Source organism: Triticum aestivum, chromosome 7B (genome assembly GCF_018294505.1).
Source record: "Triticum aestivum cultivar Chinese Spring chromosome 7B, IWGSC CS RefSeq v2.1, whole genome shotgun sequence".
NCBI lineage: Eukaryota > Viridiplantae > Streptophyta > Magnoliopsida > Poales > Poaceae > Triticum > Triticum aestivum.
The window spans coordinates 735,488,720-735,510,148 of NC_057813.1; the positions used below are offsets into that span (position 1 = coordinate 735,488,720).

The following is a 21,429-nucleotide window of genomic DNA, read 5'->3' on the forward strand; positions in this document are numbered from 1 at the left end:
GGGTCGAGGACGACGTCGCGAAGCTCGTGGGCACAACCGAGGGGCGAGGGGGTGGCTGTGGCCGTGGTGGTTCTCGTCGGCGGCGGCGGCCGCGTTCGGTGGAAGTGAGGGGGAGCCAGAGGAGGGGATGAGCATGGGGGGAGGAGGAATGAGAGGGCCTGGGGTGCGTGGCCGTCTCCGTGGCATTGGGAGGGAGTCCGGGGAAGCAGGAGGTGGCCAACAGGGGGGAGGTGGCGCGCGCGCGTGCCGGCGAGCGTCGGGCACACGTCCTCGTCCTTCTGTCCGAGGAGGGAGACGACAGAAAGCAGCGGGGGTGGGCTGGGCCGCCAGCTGGAGATGGGCCAGGTAAGTGGCCCAGGTAAGTCTCTCTCCCCTTTTCTGTTTTCTTTTCTAATTTTCTGACATTTGTTTGATTTAATAAATATATTAAATCATTTAATTTTATTATGCCAATTTTTGTAGGGGCTAATGGTATTATTCCAGAGCTCTTTTATAATTGGCATAATTTTTGGACCATATTTCATATATATAGAAATATATTTCCAATGCAAATATTTATCGAATTAATCCAAATGGCCAATATAAATGTCCATGAGCTCCTAAAAATATTGTTTTGATTTTTATCTCTGTCCAATATTTTCAGAGGGCAACATGAGCATTTTCTTGGACCCTTTTGGAGAAATTTTTATTTGGGTCATTTTCAAAAAAATGATTCTGAGGTTTCCACCAATCCTCATTTCAAATTTAAATGAAATTTAAATATGATGCACAAATAGCTAGCTAGTCTAAGTCATACCAGACTAGGGATGTGACACACTTGAACCAGGCGATGGGCATAGAGCTATGCATTTCGGCGTCCCCACGACAAACACCCTAAAGTTTAACTCTCTTTGCCAGAAGTTTGGGAAACTTGCTTCAGATGCATGCTTCAATGATGAAGCTTATAGTTTTGTCTCTAGGCTAATTGATCAGGGCAGTGTTGGGGTTGCTGCGATTAAAGCTAGAGCGACCGATGGGGTTGCAGGAGACGAAGAAGCCCAAGGTCGTGCAGCAAATGAACAAGTCTCAGGGGGTCCAAGTACAGGTCAGCAGGATCCACCCCCCGTAGGACTACGAAACCCACCAAAGTCAGCAAAGAAGGGGAGGCCAAAAAAAAGAGAAGCGTAGGAAGCCACTAATTGAGCTTCGAGAAGATGAAATGAAGAAGAAAGCAAAGAAGGACGCAGCAAAAACGAAGAAAGCTCCAAAGCCAATGGAAAAGAAGACTCCATGCAAATACTGTGAAGATGAGGATCACAATGTGAAGAACTGCCAACTCCTTGCCGCTTTTCTTGCTGCGAGTGCGAGCGCAAAAGCTCCGGGTGTCGGCCCAATCCTTACACTTTAGGATGTTTAGTGAGGGAAAAAATTGATGAATTACCTTGTAACACCCCATGTCTTATGAATGTTTGTGTTTTGGGATTGCAACATATTACTACATGTGTGGTTTCAAAATACAGAATGTTGGTTTTTTAATTATGATGGTGCCAACTTCTATTTTTGTTTGTAAAATAGTACTCAATGATTGTTGTTACCACAGCTTGATTCATTTTTAAAAAGGAAACATGGTTGAAGCTTTTGAAAAGCATGGTTGCAGCTTTTGAAAAACATGTTTGAAGTTTTAAGGAAACATGGTTGTAGCTTTTGAAAAACATGGTTGAATCTTTTTAAAATTATTGATGAAGCTTTTAGGAAACATGGTTGAAGCTTTTTCAAACAATTGTTGAAGCTTTTTTTAACATGGTTGAAGCAAAAATATTGGTTGAAGCTTTTAGGAAACATGGTTGAAGCTTTTTAAGACAATGGTTGAAGCTTTTTTAACATGGTTGAAGCAAAATAACAAGTATGAAAGGGAAAAAGACTTGAATGATTTGATTTAAAGTGTTGATTTTGCTATGCAGCAAGAGTTTGGGAAGGAAGCTTATTTACATTATGCTTCCAGCAATAATATCACAGGGATGTAGCTAATTTGCAGGTAAAAATGTAGATTTTTGCCCTGCAACAAATTTAATAGAAGGTTGTAGCTATTTTTTGTAAGCTTCCAACAATTTGACTGTGACAATGCAGCAGCCACATATTGTTTTCATGAAAAAGGTTTCGAGGGGAAAATTGCACAGAGATTCCCTTGAAACTTCTATGGATGAAGCTCATAACCAGCAAAACAATAAACGGTTGTCAATGCATGATCATGTTGGCAAGCAGAAGATCACATCCATTAAAAACGGAAGAAGTGCTTCATCCAAAGAGATCAAGTTATCATCGGTTTACATACCAAAAGAACACATATGTTTACCGAAGGTATCATTAGGGTACATACGAACGCGCACTACTCTAATACTATCAGAACGCTACCACCTCAGACATGATTCTAGACCTAACGAAAGAAAACGAGCTTGATCGTCTTGAACCCTCCCGCAAATTAAGCCGACAACTCTTCCTTGAATGCCCACTCCATTGGGGCATTGTTCATTGGGTGAGTGCAAAGGTTGTGTGCCACATCCATGCGGTATTGCGCCACATCTTCCTGTAAAAATGAATGAAAAAATTAAGCAAGTATGATACTAATTATTCTTGTGTTGCATGAGTATTGAAAACAAGGAAAGTAGATTGCAACAAAATGACAAGAAAGTACCTGATTGAACTCTTTCATTGACTTCCCATCAAAGTTCTCCACATATTTGAGCCCGAAAAAGCCACAATCACATCTGTGAGATAAAAAAATTTATCCTTCATAGTTCCGATGCATAGTTGAAACAACAAATTGTTGAAATGGAACACATGATTGAAGCAAAATTCAAAAAGAAAACTCACAGATTATCTTGCTTTGGGTAATCCTCTAGGTCAACACGGGCGAAGGATCCAACATTGACATTGAATTGGCTGTACTCTTGTGCGAGGGCTGCAAAGTTTGTGATCTACAACCGAAAAACACGCACAAAAGTTTGAAAAAAATAGGATGAGGTGTGTGAAGATGACAACAGGGCATTTATGTAGATGAATCAAAGGGAAAACAGAAAAATAAAAATAGAGAGCATGAGCCTACCAGGTTATTGGCCTGCTTCTTCAAAGGAGATTGTTTTCCTTTTGAATGGATTGAGTCAAATACATTCCACTGCTTGTATAGCAAGTTTGCGCAAACAATTATCCAATGCTTTTCATGAACAATTGTGACAAAAAGCTGTAAAACAAAAAAGAAAGGCAAAAAAGGTACTCAGAACATGTAAAAAATGTTACAGCCTAGTAGGAATGAACGTAAGCTTTCCAATGTTGTAACTACAAACAAAAAAGCATTCAACAACAACTAGAATTGATACATATGTTTCAAAGAGATGTTGTAAACATCAATAATAATTGCTACATATGTTTCGAAGGAAATGCTACATCATTGGATCATATTTTGAAAGTATTTGTGGTGTGAAACAAAAGTAGGCTCTCGAGAAACTTACGAGGTCATATTTATTCGCCTTGAACTTTGTCACAACCCTTTCAAGCTCGGGTATGAGTTTTGCTGGTTGGAAGGTTGTTGGGTCTTGTTTTAGTAAGATCTACTTGAAAGACCCTCAAAATGGTTAGTGTGTGTTGCAACAAAAAATGTGAAGAAAAAAAGGAATGAAGCATTGCTTGTTTTTGCGAAAACTTACCCCCGCGTGGACTGAGAACATGTATTTCTTCAGATTAGTACCACTTGCTGCACGGGATGCTACGTTGTTCATCTCGATACATAGGGACATAACCTCATCATTCATATCCCCGCGAGGCTTGAAGCATACCAGGAATTTCTTGTATCCAATGTAAAATCCACCTATCTTTATGAAAGGTGTCCTGTTACCATAGATGCAACCGAATGAATCATTTGTTTCGAGCAGAAAAAAAATAAAAAACAGAAAGCAAAAAGAGATAGGGCTTATGTAGCTCACACTTGTTCATTGGCATGTGATCTTCTCAATGGTTTCCCATGCTTTACATACTTCTCATACGTGGCTGCAGCTGCATCGACCTTTTGCTTCTTTGCCTTGGTATTTTTTACGGCTGGAACTTTGGCCATCCTCTTCTTCCTAGTGTTCTTGTCATGTGTACTAGGGCCACTGCTTGCATCAACAATTTGCTCTGCTGTAGTGACCATCTTAGGAGCTGTAGCAAGCAACAAAAATGGATGAGTTTGCAAGGGATTGTACAAAAGAGAATTTGCTGCAATCACACATATGTAGCGAAAAAAATGACATGCATAAAAACAAAAAGAAATGATGCAGGAGGAAGGAAGCATACTTGGGCTGTCATCATCGTCTGAAACAGTGAACACGGGGATGTTTTCAAATATGGGGCTGACTGCGCTCTTCTTGGTTATAGGCTCATCCGTGCAATGCATCATCTCGTACTCTTCGGAGTCCTTTGGGAACAACTCACTGGATGGCTCGTCGTCCCAAATGCCGGCTGTCACACTCCTGGGTGCATCATAGAAGAGTGGGGGGCTGTGAGGTGAGACGTTGCCTTCCATCTCGAAACTCACTCGTTGTTGCTCAGGAGTTTCAGCAGCCTCGGTTGCAACTTGTTGCTTCAATCCGGTGACTTCATCCTTGTTAATGCTAGGTGTTGTACCTTCAGCTTGAGCTTGAGCACCAATGCCAGCATTTGCAGCTTTAGCATCATTCTCTTTTCCGCGACATTCGTCCATGATAGGTGCTTCAAAGGAGAAGTTGGGCTCACTGGTAGCTGTGATGGCGTCTCCAACATCACGAAGGAGGGCTGCCATCCGGTTGCACTGCAATCCCTTTAAACACTGTCCAAACATGCCAACAACATCATCCACCTCCGATGCAAAAATACCCTTGTGCTTGTCGTAAAGCATTTGAAACTGAGTTGGTACCTACAAGAAGGCAAGTATTGAACATTTTAGTCATATGTATGGATGTAAAAAAAAACACAAATGTGGGTGTGGCACATTAGAGGTATGGATGAAGCGATAAAACAAGTAGGTATGATGCTGTGTCACTACATATCAGATAAAGAGTGTGACTGTAGCAATTTACTGTCAACTATGTAGGTAGCAAATTAATGATATGGATGTAGCAAAACTATGACATGGTTGAAGCAAAAACAGAATGTAGTTGTAGCACACTAGACATATGGGTGTAGCAAAAAAGCATAGTATGTATGAACTTGAACAACATATGAAGCAAAAACAGAACATGGTTGTTGCACATCAACATGAAGGATGCAGCAAAATAAATATACACTTGCAACTGGGTATAATAAAATAATGCGAAGCCAAAGGTAAACAGGAAATGAATACAATGAAAAAGATAATGTACCCTTAGATCTTGCATGCTAGGGAATGATTGCTGCAGCCAATCGTTGAGCGATGATGATAGGTGTGGTTCAGCATCAACATTTTGTTGAGCCTCATTTGATTGAGAGTCCTTTGCTTGAATTTCAGCACCTTGAATTTGGCTGCCTTGGCCACTAGGTGCTTCAGCACCAACTCCCTTCTCAGTAGCTGCTTCAGCACCAACTTCCTGTCCCACAAGTTGTGTTGCATAGGGGGTGTTGCACAAACTCCGGATCTAGGAAAACAAAACATGAGTGGCATAAATAAGAAAGCTTCCATAAACTAAATTGGAAAAGCAAAGATTGCTACATGGGTGTGTTAGTACTCATTGACAAAGGAAAATACATAGGCGGGATGTAGCAAAATTACATGGGTGTGTTTCCCGTAGAAAGGTTGGACAAGAGTGAGCTTGTTTTTGTCAACTTTATCCAACCACTCAAAATCCTTTTGGCAAACAAAACTTATCCTTGGCACGGAATAATCAATAGCATGCTCATTTGGGAGGCCAACCGGGATATCAACATGATCCATGTATATGATCTGCATGGAATGGAAAAAGGACATTAGCCAACAAAAAACATAAAAGCATGAAGGTTTCATGCAGCAAAGGGGAAAGATGGAGGTATTTCGTAATGTTGAGTTGCATACCGCTAACATGGGAAGGCATGAAGCAATCTGAAACTCTTTTTCTATGTTTGCTTGCATCCTCTTCTTCTCTTGAAAGACTCCAACCTCCTCCATAGCTCGTGCCAACAAGTGCTCATCCCAAGCGAATTCATGCACCAAAGACATATCTTCGAGGGAAGCAAGATACTCGAGATTCACCATATTGCCCGTGCCTGGGCACAAAACTGTTGCCATCGCAAGGAGTGCCCAAGTCCTATTTATCATAACCACGTCCTCCTCACTGCAACTAGTGAGCAACTTGACAACATGGGCGATTGGAGCCCTATTCCCCTCCTTGTAGATGCTGCGAAGATCATGTTCATCACTCTTCTTTAGAAGCTTCACGGGTCTATCACCGGATGGCACGTTGAAAATCCTTTTCACCATAAGCTTGCTGAAGGTGATAGATTTGTTCTTGTGTTTGAACTCAGAGAGTACGTGATTCGTGTTCATCGCAACAAACTCAATGAGCTCATGGGGCACCTTGAAAGACCGGATGTCCAACAAGTCTCCAAACGGTCCCTCCCTTATGATTCTCTGTTTTTCTGGTGATATTTTCTTCCCAATCTGAGCCAGCCTTTTTGAGTTAAACCTTGACTTAAAGCCACATAGATTCCCTTTCTTCTTAATCTTCTTCTTAGCCTTCTTACTCCCCTCATTCTCACCAGAGTTACCTGCAACATCTACAAAAAAAGGAAAAAACACAAGTCAATAAAACCATAAAACCGAACCATCAGAAGCTAGGAAAAAACATACATGAACACCTAAAAAATTCTGACAAACCTATGAATTCAGGGATGTTGGGTTGCGCAGCAGAACGAGTAGTGATTCATTGGCAAAAAATATATAGTGCATATCAGACATTTTGAAAGTCATACTTTGTAAACTATCAACAACATCTAGAATACCAAGTTGATTCCATTAGGTTCATCATGAAATGCATTATCATGTCATTTCTAAACCGACTCAACATCCCCATCGATTCTCCAAAAATATAAGCTAAAAACATCCCTGGACCTCGATTAGTCAAGTACCTAAATCCCTTGGCGGCCAAGGAAAACCTGCTAATGATTGGGTCAGCAAGACATCAACATGTAGAAAGAGTTGTGGTTTGCTTCCCTGAATCAATCCAGTTGCTGGAATGCTACCAGATTCAAATTCACCACCGCGCCAACTCCCTCTGCCCGCGGGAACCCCACCCCTGCCCCTCCCTCTCTCCGCGGGAACGCCACCCCGACGCCTCCCTCGACCGCGGGAACGCCACCCCGCCGCCTCCCTCGACCGCGGGAACACAAACCCATCCTCGTCCGCGCCGGCGCCGGCGCCGGCGGCGGCCCGCGGCTAGCGACGCCCTAACCGCCCTAATCGCCCTAACCCTAAATCCAACGAGGGAGGGGAAGAAAACAATGAAAATGGAAAGCATTTGGGCTCGAGTTACCATCGGGGGGGGCATAGATGACCGGAGAATGGAGATCCGCCCTGGGCCGCCGCCGCCGCGAACAAGCACGCCGCCCCGCGGTCGCCCTGCCTCGAAACGAAAGATAGAGCGGATGCAGCAAAAATCACTTTGGAAAGGATAACTACGAGCGCGTTAAAAAACCGGTAACACGTGGCGCAACGGTGTCCTTAGATCAAAAAGAGATCGAACGCACGGGGTGCGACCGACGCAACGGTTCGGCCGGCGCCCCGGCCACAAACACTTACCATATGCATAAGAGCGTTATCTTTGTCTTGCTGATATATGTGTTTGCAACCGTAATTCAAGTAAAGACTTAATTTGGTTGCAAACTATTAGACGGCTCCATTGCAAACAATCAATTTGTAAGGACATGCATACGAAATGTTCAGGGTTGCATATCAACAACGATATTTTTTTAAAGAATACGAACACAATTTCAAACAATATGGTAATCAACCTTATGCTACTGATTTACATCAAGCTCGTGTCAGTTGTTTAGTGTACATCATCATATAGGGGTTGGTTATTTTGCACTGTATGAAAATAGAGAGGGTGATTTATGTATCTGTTGTTATCTTTAGCATATGGTAGCTGGTAGGAATCAACATCCCCTATGGTGTAAATAATAGGTTTTGTGAGAGCATCAAACTATGATGCATACTAAACACAATTTTAGAAACTACGATGCATTTTTTAAATCTACACATTTTTTAAAGAAATTTTCATATATAAGGAGTTAGATTTGGAGGTACGGTTGAAAGGTATGAATATATTTGAAATGCTTGAATCTCAAAAAAGAAAAGTCAAACAAAGAGAGAAGATGGGTGGAACAAGATTCGAACCTGGGTCTCATAGTTGATAGATTTAGGCTCCAACCAATCAATCACGTAAGTATAATCATATCGTGTGAGGGGATGACTTCTTATTAATGAGCGGTGTAGCCAAAGAAAAGAAAGAAAAAAGAAGGAATAACGAGTTAGATTTGGAGGTACGGTTTGAAAGGTATGAATATATTTGAAATGCTTGAATCTCAAAAAATAAAAGTCAAACAAAGAGAGAAGATGGGTGGAACAAGATTCAAACCTGGGTCTCATAGTTGATAGATTTAGGCTCCAACCAATCAATCACGTATGTATAATCATATCGTGTGAGGGGATGACTTCTTATTAATGAGCGGTGTAGCCAAAGAAAAGAAAGAAAAAAGAAGGAAAAAGGGCAGTGGGAGAGGGTCGAACCTTGGTCTCCCAAGTAAAATCCGTTGTCTCCAGACAGCAAACTAGGTATGTTAGATGTTATTATAGAAGGGTGTCACTTCTTATCAATCAAAGCCGAGGCGAATGCAGAAACGTTCTTTTTAACTTATGGGTGGCATAGTGGGTAATTTGTGGCAATTTCGAGGGTAATTTTAATGACGTACGACAGAAACCCAATTTGCTTTATTATTAGGTAAAAAGAGGTAAAGAGGTAAAGATAAAGATAAAGAGGTAAAGATGTGAGTACCTTCCACACCGAAAGAGAGCATTGAACTACGTTGATATCCATGTGAGCCCCTTCCACTGCATTCATTCATTGATGTCCCCGACACCTGGACGCCAGAGCACGCAGAGGCTTAGTGGTTCAACCTCACGACGGAAACCTAATCATTCTAGATGTTGCTATAATTCTTCACGTACTTGTGCTTTTAACTCTAGTCGAATATTTTACAATCAGGCAACACATATCCTATCAATGTGATAAGGTAAATGTCGCTAGTGATTTCTTTATGCATCTCTCTAATTTTCATTTATAATAGCAAGCACGATTTATGTTAATTTTCTACTTTCTGTTGTATATGGTGTAAACATTGCACTGGGCCAACAAGAAACCAATCTAGTAAATTTCCATCAACCATGATTACATCGAGTAAAAAAATCATGTCATGGCTCTTATTTATTTCTTTAGAGTTTTCTTTATGCAAAAATTTCACATTGTTTTCATGACAATTTATTGACCTACGATATATAGAAATACATAGACTATAAATGATGGGTGTGGCTAGGTCTCTAAGACTTTAATCAAGTCTCACTCAAGTGATATACATATAAGAACGAAAAGGAAAAAACTGGAAAAAAAAAACTTTGTAGGAATCTCCACGCAAGATCTAAGGGATATAGTACCGATTGAGAAATAACGAAGCCTTGGACTAAGACTTAGCAAAACGGATAAATGATATCTTTGATGTCAATAAGCCCAAAGGGATGGAGGGGCATATACTAGCCGCAAGCGCTCCTGGATCTCGGCCTCCCTCCTTAAGTCAGCCAGCGATGGCTCGAAGCCCTCCAGGATGAACCCGCTGCAAACGACGCTGAACTCCTCTAGGGTGAGATCGGTGAACCCGTTGATGCCCTGGTGGTTAGTGTCGACCCCTATGGCGTAGCCGGCGTTGTTCCGATCGACTTGACGGAGGGCGTCCTTGAATATGGCGTACCGGTGCTTCTCGTGGTCGATGGAGCTGTACATCTTGTCGTTGGTGGCCTTCCACTCTGCGAAGATCCGCCGGGTCTCCTCCTCGCTCCTCTCCCTGTTCCAGGACCAAGCTGAGTAGCCGTCCTCGTGCCACCCCTGGTCGATGTCGCGGAGGCGGTGCTTGAACATGCTGTACGCACGCTCCTCCTCGGCGGCGGAGCTGTAGGTCTTGCCGAGCTCGGCCTTCCACACCAGGAAGATCCGCCGCGTCTCCTCCTCGCCCCTCTCATTGTGCACGTTGTCAGATGTGTTGCTCGTGGCCGCCGCCGCCGCCGCCAGCAGCGACACCAGCAGCAGCAGCGCCATGGTCCTCATCACGACAGAAAATTTAGGCCGGGGAGTAGTACGCAGGTAGATGAGATGTGTCGAAGGGCGACGGTCTCGGTTGATGGAACTCTAGTCGAAACGCTCACACGCGGTGATGAATCTAAGTTTGGATTGTGCTGTATATTTAAAGGCCCGCGAAGGGACGTACAGCTCCTACTACAAGAGACGAGACCTACACGAATCGCATGAAGATCGACACGTACGCGACTCGTGTCCGGACCACCCACGATGGATGGATTTGAGCAGCCCAAGCCAAACCGATCGCCGTCTTTTTGTTGGAGTCGATCGATCTCGGCCAATACAACCACGGGAGCACCCCACTTGGCTCTACCGTTTGAGCAGTATGATGAACTTTGGGTTAGTGCCAATGATAACATTTTCTTTACATGGAACACTGATATTCCATTAACTTAGCTCAGCAGAGTTTACAAGTTCTGGGATCTCATCCACCCAAATATGGACTAGATGCACCTAAACCCGCTAAAACATGTGCCGACTTGTTACACTTACGAGGCTTATACATGATTTCAAAGTCAATGAAGACGGGCCTTGATAGTGCGCCACCAGACCAGACACCATGCCCCTCTAGGATGAGTTCACTAGAGCTCTTGATTCGCAAATACGCAGAGGAGCCCATGAAAAGTGTAATAAGACTTGAACTCAGGCTAAGTTTCGTTTGGCAACTCGAGTTTGCACGTAATATGCAATGAGGTTGAAAAGAAAACGCTGTGAATTTTGGCAGAGCCTTGCTGAACCTAGATGAGGATGAAAATTGTGACATGGTGATGTTTTGACTGGATGATATTTTTTGTTGGAAAAAGATGAACTGCTCATAAAATTGATAATTATGGTTTAACATAAAATGAGTAGTTCATATATGAAGATACGTAAGTTGCACTCAGCAAAGGGTCAGGGCTGATTGTTCCCGGTTAAGTGGGGAAATTCATTACATCTTACTGGACTGAGCCAAATGTGAACTACATAATCTCAGCGAAGGAGATGTTTATTATTGCGCTCCTACAAAGCTTTAGCTGGTCTTACATAGACTGGTTTGAACCGAAGCAAGAATCTGTGGGTGCCAGAACTGCCAAGAGGGCCTCATGTGCTTAATTTCCTGGAGAAAAAGACCTAATATTGCACTGCTTGTTTGCAGGGCAAAGTGATCAGGACCAAGATTGTGGAGTATTCTTGTCGCTGGTGAACTTCCTCAACGGCTGCTGCTGGACGGCCTACTCATTCCTCAAGTCAGACCTCTACATGACGGTGCTTGTTTGCAGGGTAAACTGATCAGAACCAAGATTGTCGAGTATTCCTGGCGCCGGTGAACTTCCTCAACGGCTGCTGCTGGACAGCCTACCCGCTCCTCAAGTCCGACCTCTACGGTGACGGTATGGTGAGTACATACGTACACATCTCAAAAAGTCCCAAACCCAGCTAGATTTAGGCTACTTTGCATTGATCTTAATTCCTTTCTTCGGCCTCGTCCAGCTGATCTTCTACTTGTGCTACTACATGTAAACCTGAGTAGCAATTGTGCGATGGGCGACTCTGATGGTAATCATGTCGCGCTCGACGCCGGCTCGATCTACTCTGCCGTGTCCGCAAGCCCGGGACTGGATCTCAAGTCCGGTGGCGTGCCCATCACCGCCTGGTCCAGTACGACGCGCCGCGCCGTCACCTACGCACCTGGCTGTCCCACTCCGCGTCGCGTAGGCACGTCAACCCGGCGCTGTCCATCAGCGTAGACCTCTTTGGACTCGTGAATGACACCATGTATGTCGGCTTCTCGGCCTCCCAACTGCAACAAAGGCAGCGCCCTTCACGTCATCCACAGCTGGTCCTTCAGGACGTACTGGCCCGGCAACATATCCTATGCACCCTTGGCTGCGTCGCCGCCACCACCGCCCACCCCTACGCCATCTCCTCCGACACACCACCACCACCACCACCGGCAACCCAGCATTGTGGCTTGGGTTGGTGGTACATTGGTCTTCTTGATCATTCTGTCCATTCCCTGCTTCATGTGGGTTGGCACCCTTCGGAAGAAGACCCAACGCCGTGATGTTGTTCAGCCCGCAGGTGAAACCATAGTTACCGATGGTGAGATAGATAGATAGATAGATAGATATGGTAGTGCTAGTATTTATGCTTACAGCGGAGCAGAGTTCGGCTGCTGCTAGGAGAGACCTCTTGCCACTCTGGCATCCCTGAAATTGACAAATGAAGTTTTCTGAACATAAGAACACTCAACTGAAAGAAGAAAGAAGGGAAAACGTTCAGTATCAGTGCAGGCTTATGATGATGATCTCGTCGTCCGTGCCGAAGATTTTTTTTTTTGGAACGAAGACGCTAGAACCGTCCGGCTTAAAATTAATAAAGCCACGAGGCACCGATCATGCAAGGTTCAAACAACGCAAGCAAAAGGAGAAAAGCAGTTCCGCACGTCCATCCGCCCACCCACACATAAGGTTCAGGAGCACGCAGGCTCAAATATTACATCCAAAGAGACAACCAGCGTTGCTAGGCCACGCCGGCACTAGTCAACTCCAAAAGCATCAACCGAGCGACGGTTCTTGTCTTGCCAAAGTCTGAATCATCTTGATGCGCATCATGGATCATCTTGATGCTCCTTCCCCAGCGGTATCCATGTCTGTAAAAATAAGTGGCATTTGAAGATCACATCAGCGGGATGATTAGGAAATTTCTTCTAAATCGTAATTTTATTCCGCGTCGTCCATAGAGCCCACAGCAGCGCCCTTACGCATCGCCAAGCGATTCTACCGCTGGTCCCTTTTTGTGTTTTGATTATCATGAGCAAGTCAGCGCCCGAAGCGGGGTTCCAATTCGAGTGGAGTGCGTCCCTAACCGCACTCCACGCGAACTTGGCCAGGTGGCATCTAAAGAACACGTGGTTAGCGTCTTCACCTACACCGCACATTGCGCAAGAACCATCGGCCGGGCCGTTACGTTTGGCAACGTTGTCCGAGGTAGGCAGCCTATTCCTAAACATTTGCCACATGAAGATTTTAATCTTCAAGGGCAAGCCTGCCTTCCATTGTCCCCTTGCTATGTCTAGCACATTCCTTTCGGTAAGTTTGTTATAGAGAGATTTCACCGAAAAGTTTTTGGAGGCGGTCAAGCTCCATTCAACCGAATCAGCGCCCGCGCCTAAACGATAACCGCCAATTTTTTGAACCAATTAATCCCATGACTCTTGTTCGGCATTGGTGAGTGCCCGCAAAAAATGTAACGCTGGGGGAGAGGCACTCAAAGCGTCCCAACCATGATATTGGTGTTAGTTGCGATCTGGTACAGGTTGGGGTGGCTTTGCCAAAGGGGAGCGGGTCCCAGCCAACAATCTAGCCAAAATTGAGTGGATTGACCATTGTTGATCTGGAACTTGGCCCCAATCGCAAAAGCGGGCCAGACCGCTTGGATCCCATTCCAAAACACGGATCCATTCGGCGAGGCCGTGAAGGGGTTCCCCTTAGGGAAATATTTCGCTTTTAGAAGCTGTACCCAGAGACCCAACTCGTTTTGGGCAAGCCGCCACCACCATTTGGAAAAGAGAGCGACGTTCATAAGTTTCGAGTTCAAGATCCCCAACCCATCGAATTTCTTAGGCCTTCATACAACCGCCCATTTAACTAGGTGGTATTTACGTTTGATGTCGGTTCCCTCCCAAAAGAAACGGGATCTAGGGGTGTCGAGCCTAGCGTGCACGTCGTCAGCTAGTAAGAACGTCTCCGTAGTAAATAAGGGAAGGGAGGAAAGGCTCGAGTTAGTCAGGATGAGGCGAGCAGCGGAGGACATAAACCGCCCATGCCACGGGCAGACCCTATTAGCCACTTTTCCATAGAGAGGCTCCACTCAAGTATAGAAAGTTTTCGATGCGATATCGGAAGCCCGAGGTACTTAATTGGAAAGCTCCCTAGCTTACAATTAAGTAGGTTCGCTACTCGCAAGCTTTGTTGGTCGTCCATCCCCATGGTGATGACCTCGCTTTTAAGGAAGTTTATTTTGAGTCCTGAAAGGATCTCAAAGACGAGTAGCAAAAGCTTAACCGACGCAATACTGTGGTCATCTGGTTCGAACATCAGCAAGGTATCTTCGCTGCCGTATGTGGGAAAGCAGGAACAGGCGTGTAAGATTTTGTCTGTGGACACTCGAAGGATGGACAGGGTCGATCGCTCGTGCTCTGCACTCTCACGCAGTACCGTGCCCTGGCTGAGCCAAGCATCCTCCTGACTGCGCCCGCCGGCCTCGCCGCCGCCACGACTCTATGGTTCGCCCTCGTGCACACGGTGCCGTGCCGCAGCCTGCTGTCAAAAGAGAGCACACTGTCGGCAAGACTAAAGGAGAACGACGCCGTAATGGAAAAGCAGGCCAGATTGGTTATACTTACCTGCAGGAGGTGAAGAAGGCGAGGGGCGGCCGGTGCGCGGGGAGGGAGACGCCATGAGCACTCCGACGCCATTGCTCGTGGTGGACGTTGGTTTGGATCTCATGTCTGGTCCTCCTTGTTCCTGTTCGTTCTAGGGGACTCCGGACGATGGGTTCGAGCTGATTAAGCGTTTGTTTTGTTGGAGAAACGTGGTAACCTTGCACAAACACATGGCATGGGGACAGAGGCATATTTATGCTTAGTTCATGACGAGGGTTGGCAGCTGGGACGCCGCACTTGTCCTCGCCTCCTCCGCGTCCTAGAGTAGGATCCCACGTACGCATGACTGTGACCGACCCCATCCACTTGAGACATATCCACTACAGGATTGGTTGTCTGCTACGTTGTCCGCCCATAACCCTCGCCTTCTGAAGAATCCGGCCAGCAGAGCCGCCGTCAACCGAGGAGCGCACCAACACCTCGCTGCATGTCATGTTGTGCCGAGCCCGACTGCCGCCGCCGTGGCCCCTGACGCGAAACAATGCCTTGGCAGGAAAGCGCACCACCACGTCCTCCCCGCCGTGCAAGGGACGAAGAAGCCCCGCTGCCGCCGGTGCCACTAGGGCTTTGCCCGGCCGTGCCCCGTGGCGGCGACAGGGGAGCTTGACGGAGGAGGGGTGAGAGGGGCGGCCGCCTGGCAGCGTAGACACGGGAGGGTCACACGTCGTTCTAGCATCTTCGTTGTTTGATAGCACGACGGTTGCATCCAGAATAAGCATGCCCTACCCACTCTTACCGACGACACATCGGAGACCACAACATGACACCAACACAACAAACGGTGACCCACTCCACCAAGCAAGTCGATCTCCCAACACTAGCTGAACTTCCCGTCTGGATGTCCGTATTGATGCCCTTGCCAGGTGGTTAAGTTCGTTCACACTATTTTTTGTGTACGCCAGAATCTAATTTGACCATCTGGATTGGAGTTAGTTCCAAGATTTACATTGACAATCCCCTTATGTCATTTCCCCATGTTATTGAAGTATTTTCTTTCACATAAGTCATGATTTTTGACATATCTCGGCTGATGTAGAAAAGTGTATTGTTTACTCAATTTGCTGAAATTCCTCATCACACAAAATGAACAATCGAAACAATTAGTTTCTCTTTGAAATTGTACTTCTCTCAATAATTCATGCACCCGTAGTAAAATGAATCAAATTAGAATACTAATAATTTAATCGGAAGATATTGCACTTTGAATAATAACGCTTTTGCTTACACGATAAATATTTCTTCTGTACAAAGTTCCATATATGTTCCAGATTATATATTGTTATAAAGTAAAAGTATTTTGGGTAATTCAATATGAATTTTTCTAGGTATGTTCTCGAATTCCCGCTGCAACATGGGAGGCATCTTTCTAGTTTTCAAAGTTTCTAAACCTTAAGTTTCGTCCCCTTTTTTCTGGAATTTAAAGATATGAATTTTATACCACGAAACTCCCTCCCGGGTTGCACGGTAGGGCGACTCCGGAGGCGATCAGATACAACCGCCAAGAGAACTCCATTCCCGTCGCACCATTCACCCCGCCACCGCCAGAGCCGCTCGACGACGGACAGCCGGCGGTAGTATCCCCCGCCCGCTTCTTGCTTCTTCCGTGGCGGTCTTCTTCGATCTCCATCAATGTACGGCCCTTCTTCCGATCTGGTCCACGTTAGGGACGCCCTGGCTTGATCACTGTCACGCCGGGCCCGGCACCAGCGTTGATATTACATGGAAAAACTATCGCATGGGCAAACCTTCCGGTTGCGGCTTCGAGGAGGCACGTCTCAAGGACCCAATTTTTTTTGCCCCACCGGGAGCACGTTGACATTAATGTGAGTATCTTCCGTGCTGAAAGAGTGTTGAATTACGTTGATATCCATGTGAGCCCCTTCCAATTTGTTGACCTCCCTGGCACCTGGGCGCGAGAGCACGCGGAGGCTTAGTGGTTCATCCTCACGATGGGAAACCTAATCATATATTTCAGGTGTTGCTATAATTTTTCACGTACTTATGCTTTTAACTCTAGTCGAATATTTTACAATCAGGCAACACATATCCTATCAACGTGATAATAAGGTAAATGTCGCTAGTGATTTCTTTATGCATGTTTCTAATTTTTCGTTTATAATAACAAGCACGATTTATGGTAATTTTCTACTTTCTGTTCTACATGTTGAAAACATTGCACGGGACCAACAAGAAACCAATCAAGTAGTAAATTTCGATCAACCAAGATTACATGGCATCGAAAAAATCATGTCATGGGTCTTATTTACATATTTCTTTAGAGTTTACTAGCCTCCTATATATTGAAATAGATAGACATAGACTATAACTGATAGTATCTCTGATGTCAATGAGCCCAAAGGGATGGAGGGGCATATACTAGCCGCAAGCGCTCCTGGATCTCGGCATCCCTTCTTAAGTCGGCCGGCGATGGCTCGAAGCCCTCCGGGATGAACCCGGAGCAAACGACGTTGAACTCCTCCAGGGAGAGATCGGTGAAGCCGTTGATGCCCTGGTGGTTAGTGTCGACCCCTAAGGCATATCCGGCGTTGTTCCGATCGACTTGACGGAGGGCGTCCTTGAATATGGCGTAGCGGTGCTCCTCGTGGTCGATGGAGCTGTAGATCTTGTCGTTGGTGGCCATCCACTCCGCGAAGATCCGTCGAGTCTCCTCCTCGCTCCTCTCCCTGTCCCAGGACCAGGCGGAGTAGCCGCTCTTGTGCCACCACTGGTCGATGTCGTGGAGGCGGTGCTTGAACATGTCGTACGCGCGCTCCTCCTCGGCGAGGGAGCTGTAGGTCTTGCCGAGCTCGGCCTTCCACTCCAGGAAGATCCGCCGCGTCTCCTCCTCGCTCCTCTCATTGTGCACGTTGTCAGATGTGTTGCTCGTGGCCGCCGCCAGCAGCGACACCAGCAGCAGCAGCGCCATGGTCCTCATCACGACAGGAAATTTAGGCCGGGGAGTAGCACATAGGTTAGATGAGATGTGTGGAAGGGTGACGGTCTCGGTTGGGCGAACTCTGGTCGAAACGCTCGCGGTGATCAATCTAAGTTTGGATTGTGCTGTACTATATTTAAAGGCTCACGTAGCCACAAGAGACTAGACCTACACGAATCGCATGAAGATCGACACGTACGCGACTCGTGTCCGGACCACCCACGATGGATGGATTTGAGCAGCCCAAGCCAAACCGATCGCCGTCTTTTTGTTGGAGTCGATCGATCTCGGCCAATACAACCACGGGAGCACCCCACTTGGCTCTACCGTTTGAGCAGTATGATGAACTTTGGGTTAGTGCCAATGATAACATTTTCTTTACATGGAACACTGATATTCCATTAACTTAGCTCAGCAGAGTTTACAAGTTCTGGGATCTCATCCACCCAAATATGGACTAGATGCACCTAAACCCGCTAAAACATGTGCCGACTTGTTACACTTACGAGGCTTATACATGATTGCAAAGTCAATGAAGACGGGCCTTTGCTAATCGGAATAGAGCTCTCAGCGGCTACAAGTCATATGTTTTTTTAGACAAACTCCGAAGCTTTTTATTAAGTCGTTACAATGTTTACACGGACGAATGATAGTTCATCCGGCTGGCCTAACTATACATGTCGGCCAGCTGATAGGGATAAAGCGTGCTTCACGAGTTTGTGAGCTCCGACATTCGAACTTCTAAACTCATGCCTAATATTACAAGATTGAAAAGTAGACCTATGGGTAGTAATCTCATGTATAATCGCTCCATATACTGTTGCTCTTCTGTCTTGGATGTCCTGCACCACCACTTGGCAATCTGAAGATATCTTCCTCTCATAAAGGTCATCAGCAAGTGCTAATGCCTCTCTGATCGCCATGGATTCAAGTGCCGTTGGATCAGATACCCTCGGATAAACAACCGTAGAGGCCCCAAGAAAGAGGCCCACTTGACCTCGACAAATAACTCCCACAGCTCCGTAGTTTCCTCCTCTCTCAACCGCAGCATCTACATTTATCTTTACTGAACCTGAAGGACTGAACAAAAGCATGAATGGCAAAAGGGCTCTGGTAAATCTGTTCGTGAATAGCTTTCCGTCTTGCTCCCCACAGAGCCCATAGAGTGACCACAGATCTGGTGAATTCCTCTTGAGGCAGAGATTTTTTTATTTTTTATTTAGAAAAGGGGGCTCCCCGGCCTCTGCATCAAAACGATACATACGGCCACAAATATAAGTAAAAAGGTTTTACAAAGTCTGAAAGTCTGAAAATGTAAATAGAGGGAAGCTCACGCAGAGCCTGGATGCAAACATAACAAAGGCCACAAAGCCACAACGCCACAACCGGCTGGAAGAAAAAAGATAGGAAAACTAATCGCCTATCCTATTACACGACCGCCATCCAAACCGGTTGAAGATATCCCGCGCAACCATCTTCCACCGGACAGACCCAGTAACCAAACACTCCCTGGCCGCCATCGGAGTGAGTAAGGACCACAAACGGATCAGCGCCGTAGCACGGAATAAAACCTGCAAAAAATGAATAGTTGTTGTTCTGTTAAAAGCCAAATCATTCCTGCAGTTCCAGATTGCCCATAACAATGCAAATACTCCAACACGAATGTGTCCAGCGGTTTCGGACTCTATCCCAGCCAGCCACGTTCCAAACAACGAACCTACCGAGTCCGGGGGAGTAATGTTAAAGGCAATTTGCACCGTGCGCCACAAGACTCTCGCCAATGGGCACTCGAAGAAGAGGTGCTTAATGGTCTCGTCCCGATCACAGAAGCTACACCTAGTAGAGCCTGTCCAATTGCGCTTAACCAAGTTGTCCTTTGTTAAAATGACTTGTTTATGTACAAACCACATAAATGTTGGAAATATGCCCTAGAGGCAATAATAAAAGTATTATTATATTTCATTGTTCATGATAATTGTCTTTTATTCATGCTATAACTGTATTATCCGGAAATCGTAATACACGTGTGAATACTTAGACCACACTATGTCCCTGGTAAGCCTCTAGTTGACCAGCTCGTTGTGATCAACAGATAGTCATGGTTTCCTGACTATGGACATTGGATGTCGTTGATAACGGGATCACATCATTAGGAGAATGATGTGATGGACAAGACCCAATCCTAAGCATAGCATAAAAGATCGTGTAGTTCGTTTTGCTAGAGCTTTGCAAGTGTCAAGTATCTCTTCCTACGACCATGAGATCGTGTAACTCCCGGATACCGTAAGAGTGCCTTGGGTGTACCAAACGTCACAACGTAACTGGGTGACTATAAAGGTGCATTACAGGTATCTCCGAAAGTAGCTGTTGGGTTGACACGGATCGAGACTGGGATTTGTCACTCCGTATGACGGAGAGGTATCTCTGGGCCCACTCGGTAATGCATCATCATATTGAGCTCAATGTGACCAAGGTGTTGGACACGGGATCATGCATTACGGTACGAGTAAAGTGACTTGCCGGTAAAGAGACTGAACAAGGTATTGGGATACCGACGATCGAGTCTCGGGCAAGTAACGTACCGATTGACAAAGGGAATTGCATACAGGGTTTGATCGAATCCTCGACATAGTGGTTCATCCGATGACAACATCGAGGAGCATGTGGGAGCCATCATGGGTATCCAGATCCCGCTGATGGTTATTGACTGAGAGAGTCTCGGTCATGTCTGCATGTCTCCCGAACCCGTAGGGTCTACACACTTAAGGTTCAGTTACGCTAGGGTTATAGGGATATGTATATGCAGTAACCCGAATGTTGTTCGGAGTCCCGGATGAGATCCCGGACGTCACGAGGAGTTCCGGAATGGTCCGGAGGTAAAGATTTATATATGGGAAGTCCTGTTTCGGGCATCGGGACAAGTTTCGGGGTTATCGGTATTGTACCGGGACCACCGGAAGGGTCCCGGGGGTCCACCGGGTGGGTCCACCTGTCCCGGGGGGCCACATGGGCTGTGTGGGGGTGCGCCTTGGCCTAATGGGCCAAGGGCACCAGCCCCACATAGGCCCATGCGCCTAGGGTTCAAGGGGGGCTAGAGTCCTAGGAGGGTAAGGCACCTCCTAGGTGCCTTGGGGGGAGGGAAAACCCCCCTTGGCCGCCGCACCCCCTAGGAGATTTGATCTCCTAGGGCCGGCCACCCCCCTTGGCACCCCTATATATAGTGGGGGAGAGGAGGGACTTCATACCTGAACGCCCTGGCCTTTGGTTGCCTCCTTCTCCCTCCCCAACACCTCCTCCACCTCCATAGTGCTTAGCGAAGCTCTGCCGGAGTACTGCAGCTCCACCAACACCACGCCGTCGTGCTGCTGCTGGTGCCATCTCCCTCAACCTCTCCTCCCTTCCTTGCTGGATCAAGAAGGAGGAGACGTGGCTGTTCCGTACGTGTGTTGAACGCGGAGGTGCCGTCCGTTCGGCGCAGGTCATCGGTGATTTGGATCACGTCGAGTACGACTACATCATCACCTTGCAAGCTTCCGCACGCGATCTACAAGTGGTATGTAGATGCAAACTCTCTCCCTAGACTCGTTGCTTAGATGAACTCATAGATGGATCTTGGTGAAACCGTAGGAAAAATTTTAATTTTCTGCAATGTTCCCCAACAGTGGCATCATGAGCTAGGTCTATGCGTAGTTCTCTTTGCACGAGTAGAACACAACTTTGTTGTGGGC

General features: G+C 46.2%; 3 protein-coding genes across 3 annotated transcripts; all 3 read right to left on the minus strand.

The window, feature by feature from the left end:
* Positions 1-2,458: 2,458 nt before the first annotated feature.
* LOC123158670 (uncharacterized) lies at positions 2,459-9,012 on the minus strand. Its single transcript, XM_044576574.1, has 12 exons — positions 8,333-9,012; positions 6,014-6,714; positions 5,735-5,905; positions 5,349-5,600; positions 4,306-4,903; positions 3,957-4,170; positions 3,681-3,861; positions 3,486-3,584; positions 3,083-3,217; positions 2,851-2,954; positions 2,672-2,744; positions 2,459-2,563 (listed from the first exon to the last, which is right to left on the minus strand). Exons 2-12 carry the CDS (start codon positions 6,482-6,484, stop codon positions 2,459-2,461), a joined length of 2,403 nt encoding a protein of 800 aa, XP_044432509.1. The 5' UTR covers positions 6,485-6,714; positions 8,333-9,012.
* A 507-nt stretch (positions 9,013-9,519) lies between these two features.
* Positions 9,520-10,412, minus strand: LOC123160881 (uncharacterized). The gene has a single exon (XM_044578730.1). The coding sequence runs from the start codon at positions 10,308-10,310 to the stop codon at positions 9,711-9,713; it is 600 nt and encodes a 199-aa protein (XP_044434665.1). The 5' UTR covers positions 10,311-10,412; the 3' UTR covers positions 9,520-9,710.
* A 6,691-nt stretch (positions 10,413-17,103) lies between these two features.
* Positions 17,104-17,788, minus strand: LOC123156135 (uncharacterized). Its single transcript, XM_044574303.1, has one exon. It carries the CDS (start codon positions 17,699-17,701, stop codon positions 17,111-17,113), a length of 591 nt encoding a protein of 196 aa, XP_044430238.1. The 5' UTR covers positions 17,702-17,788; the 3' UTR covers positions 17,104-17,110.
* Between the last annotated feature and the right edge of the window lie 3,641 nt (positions 17,789-21,429).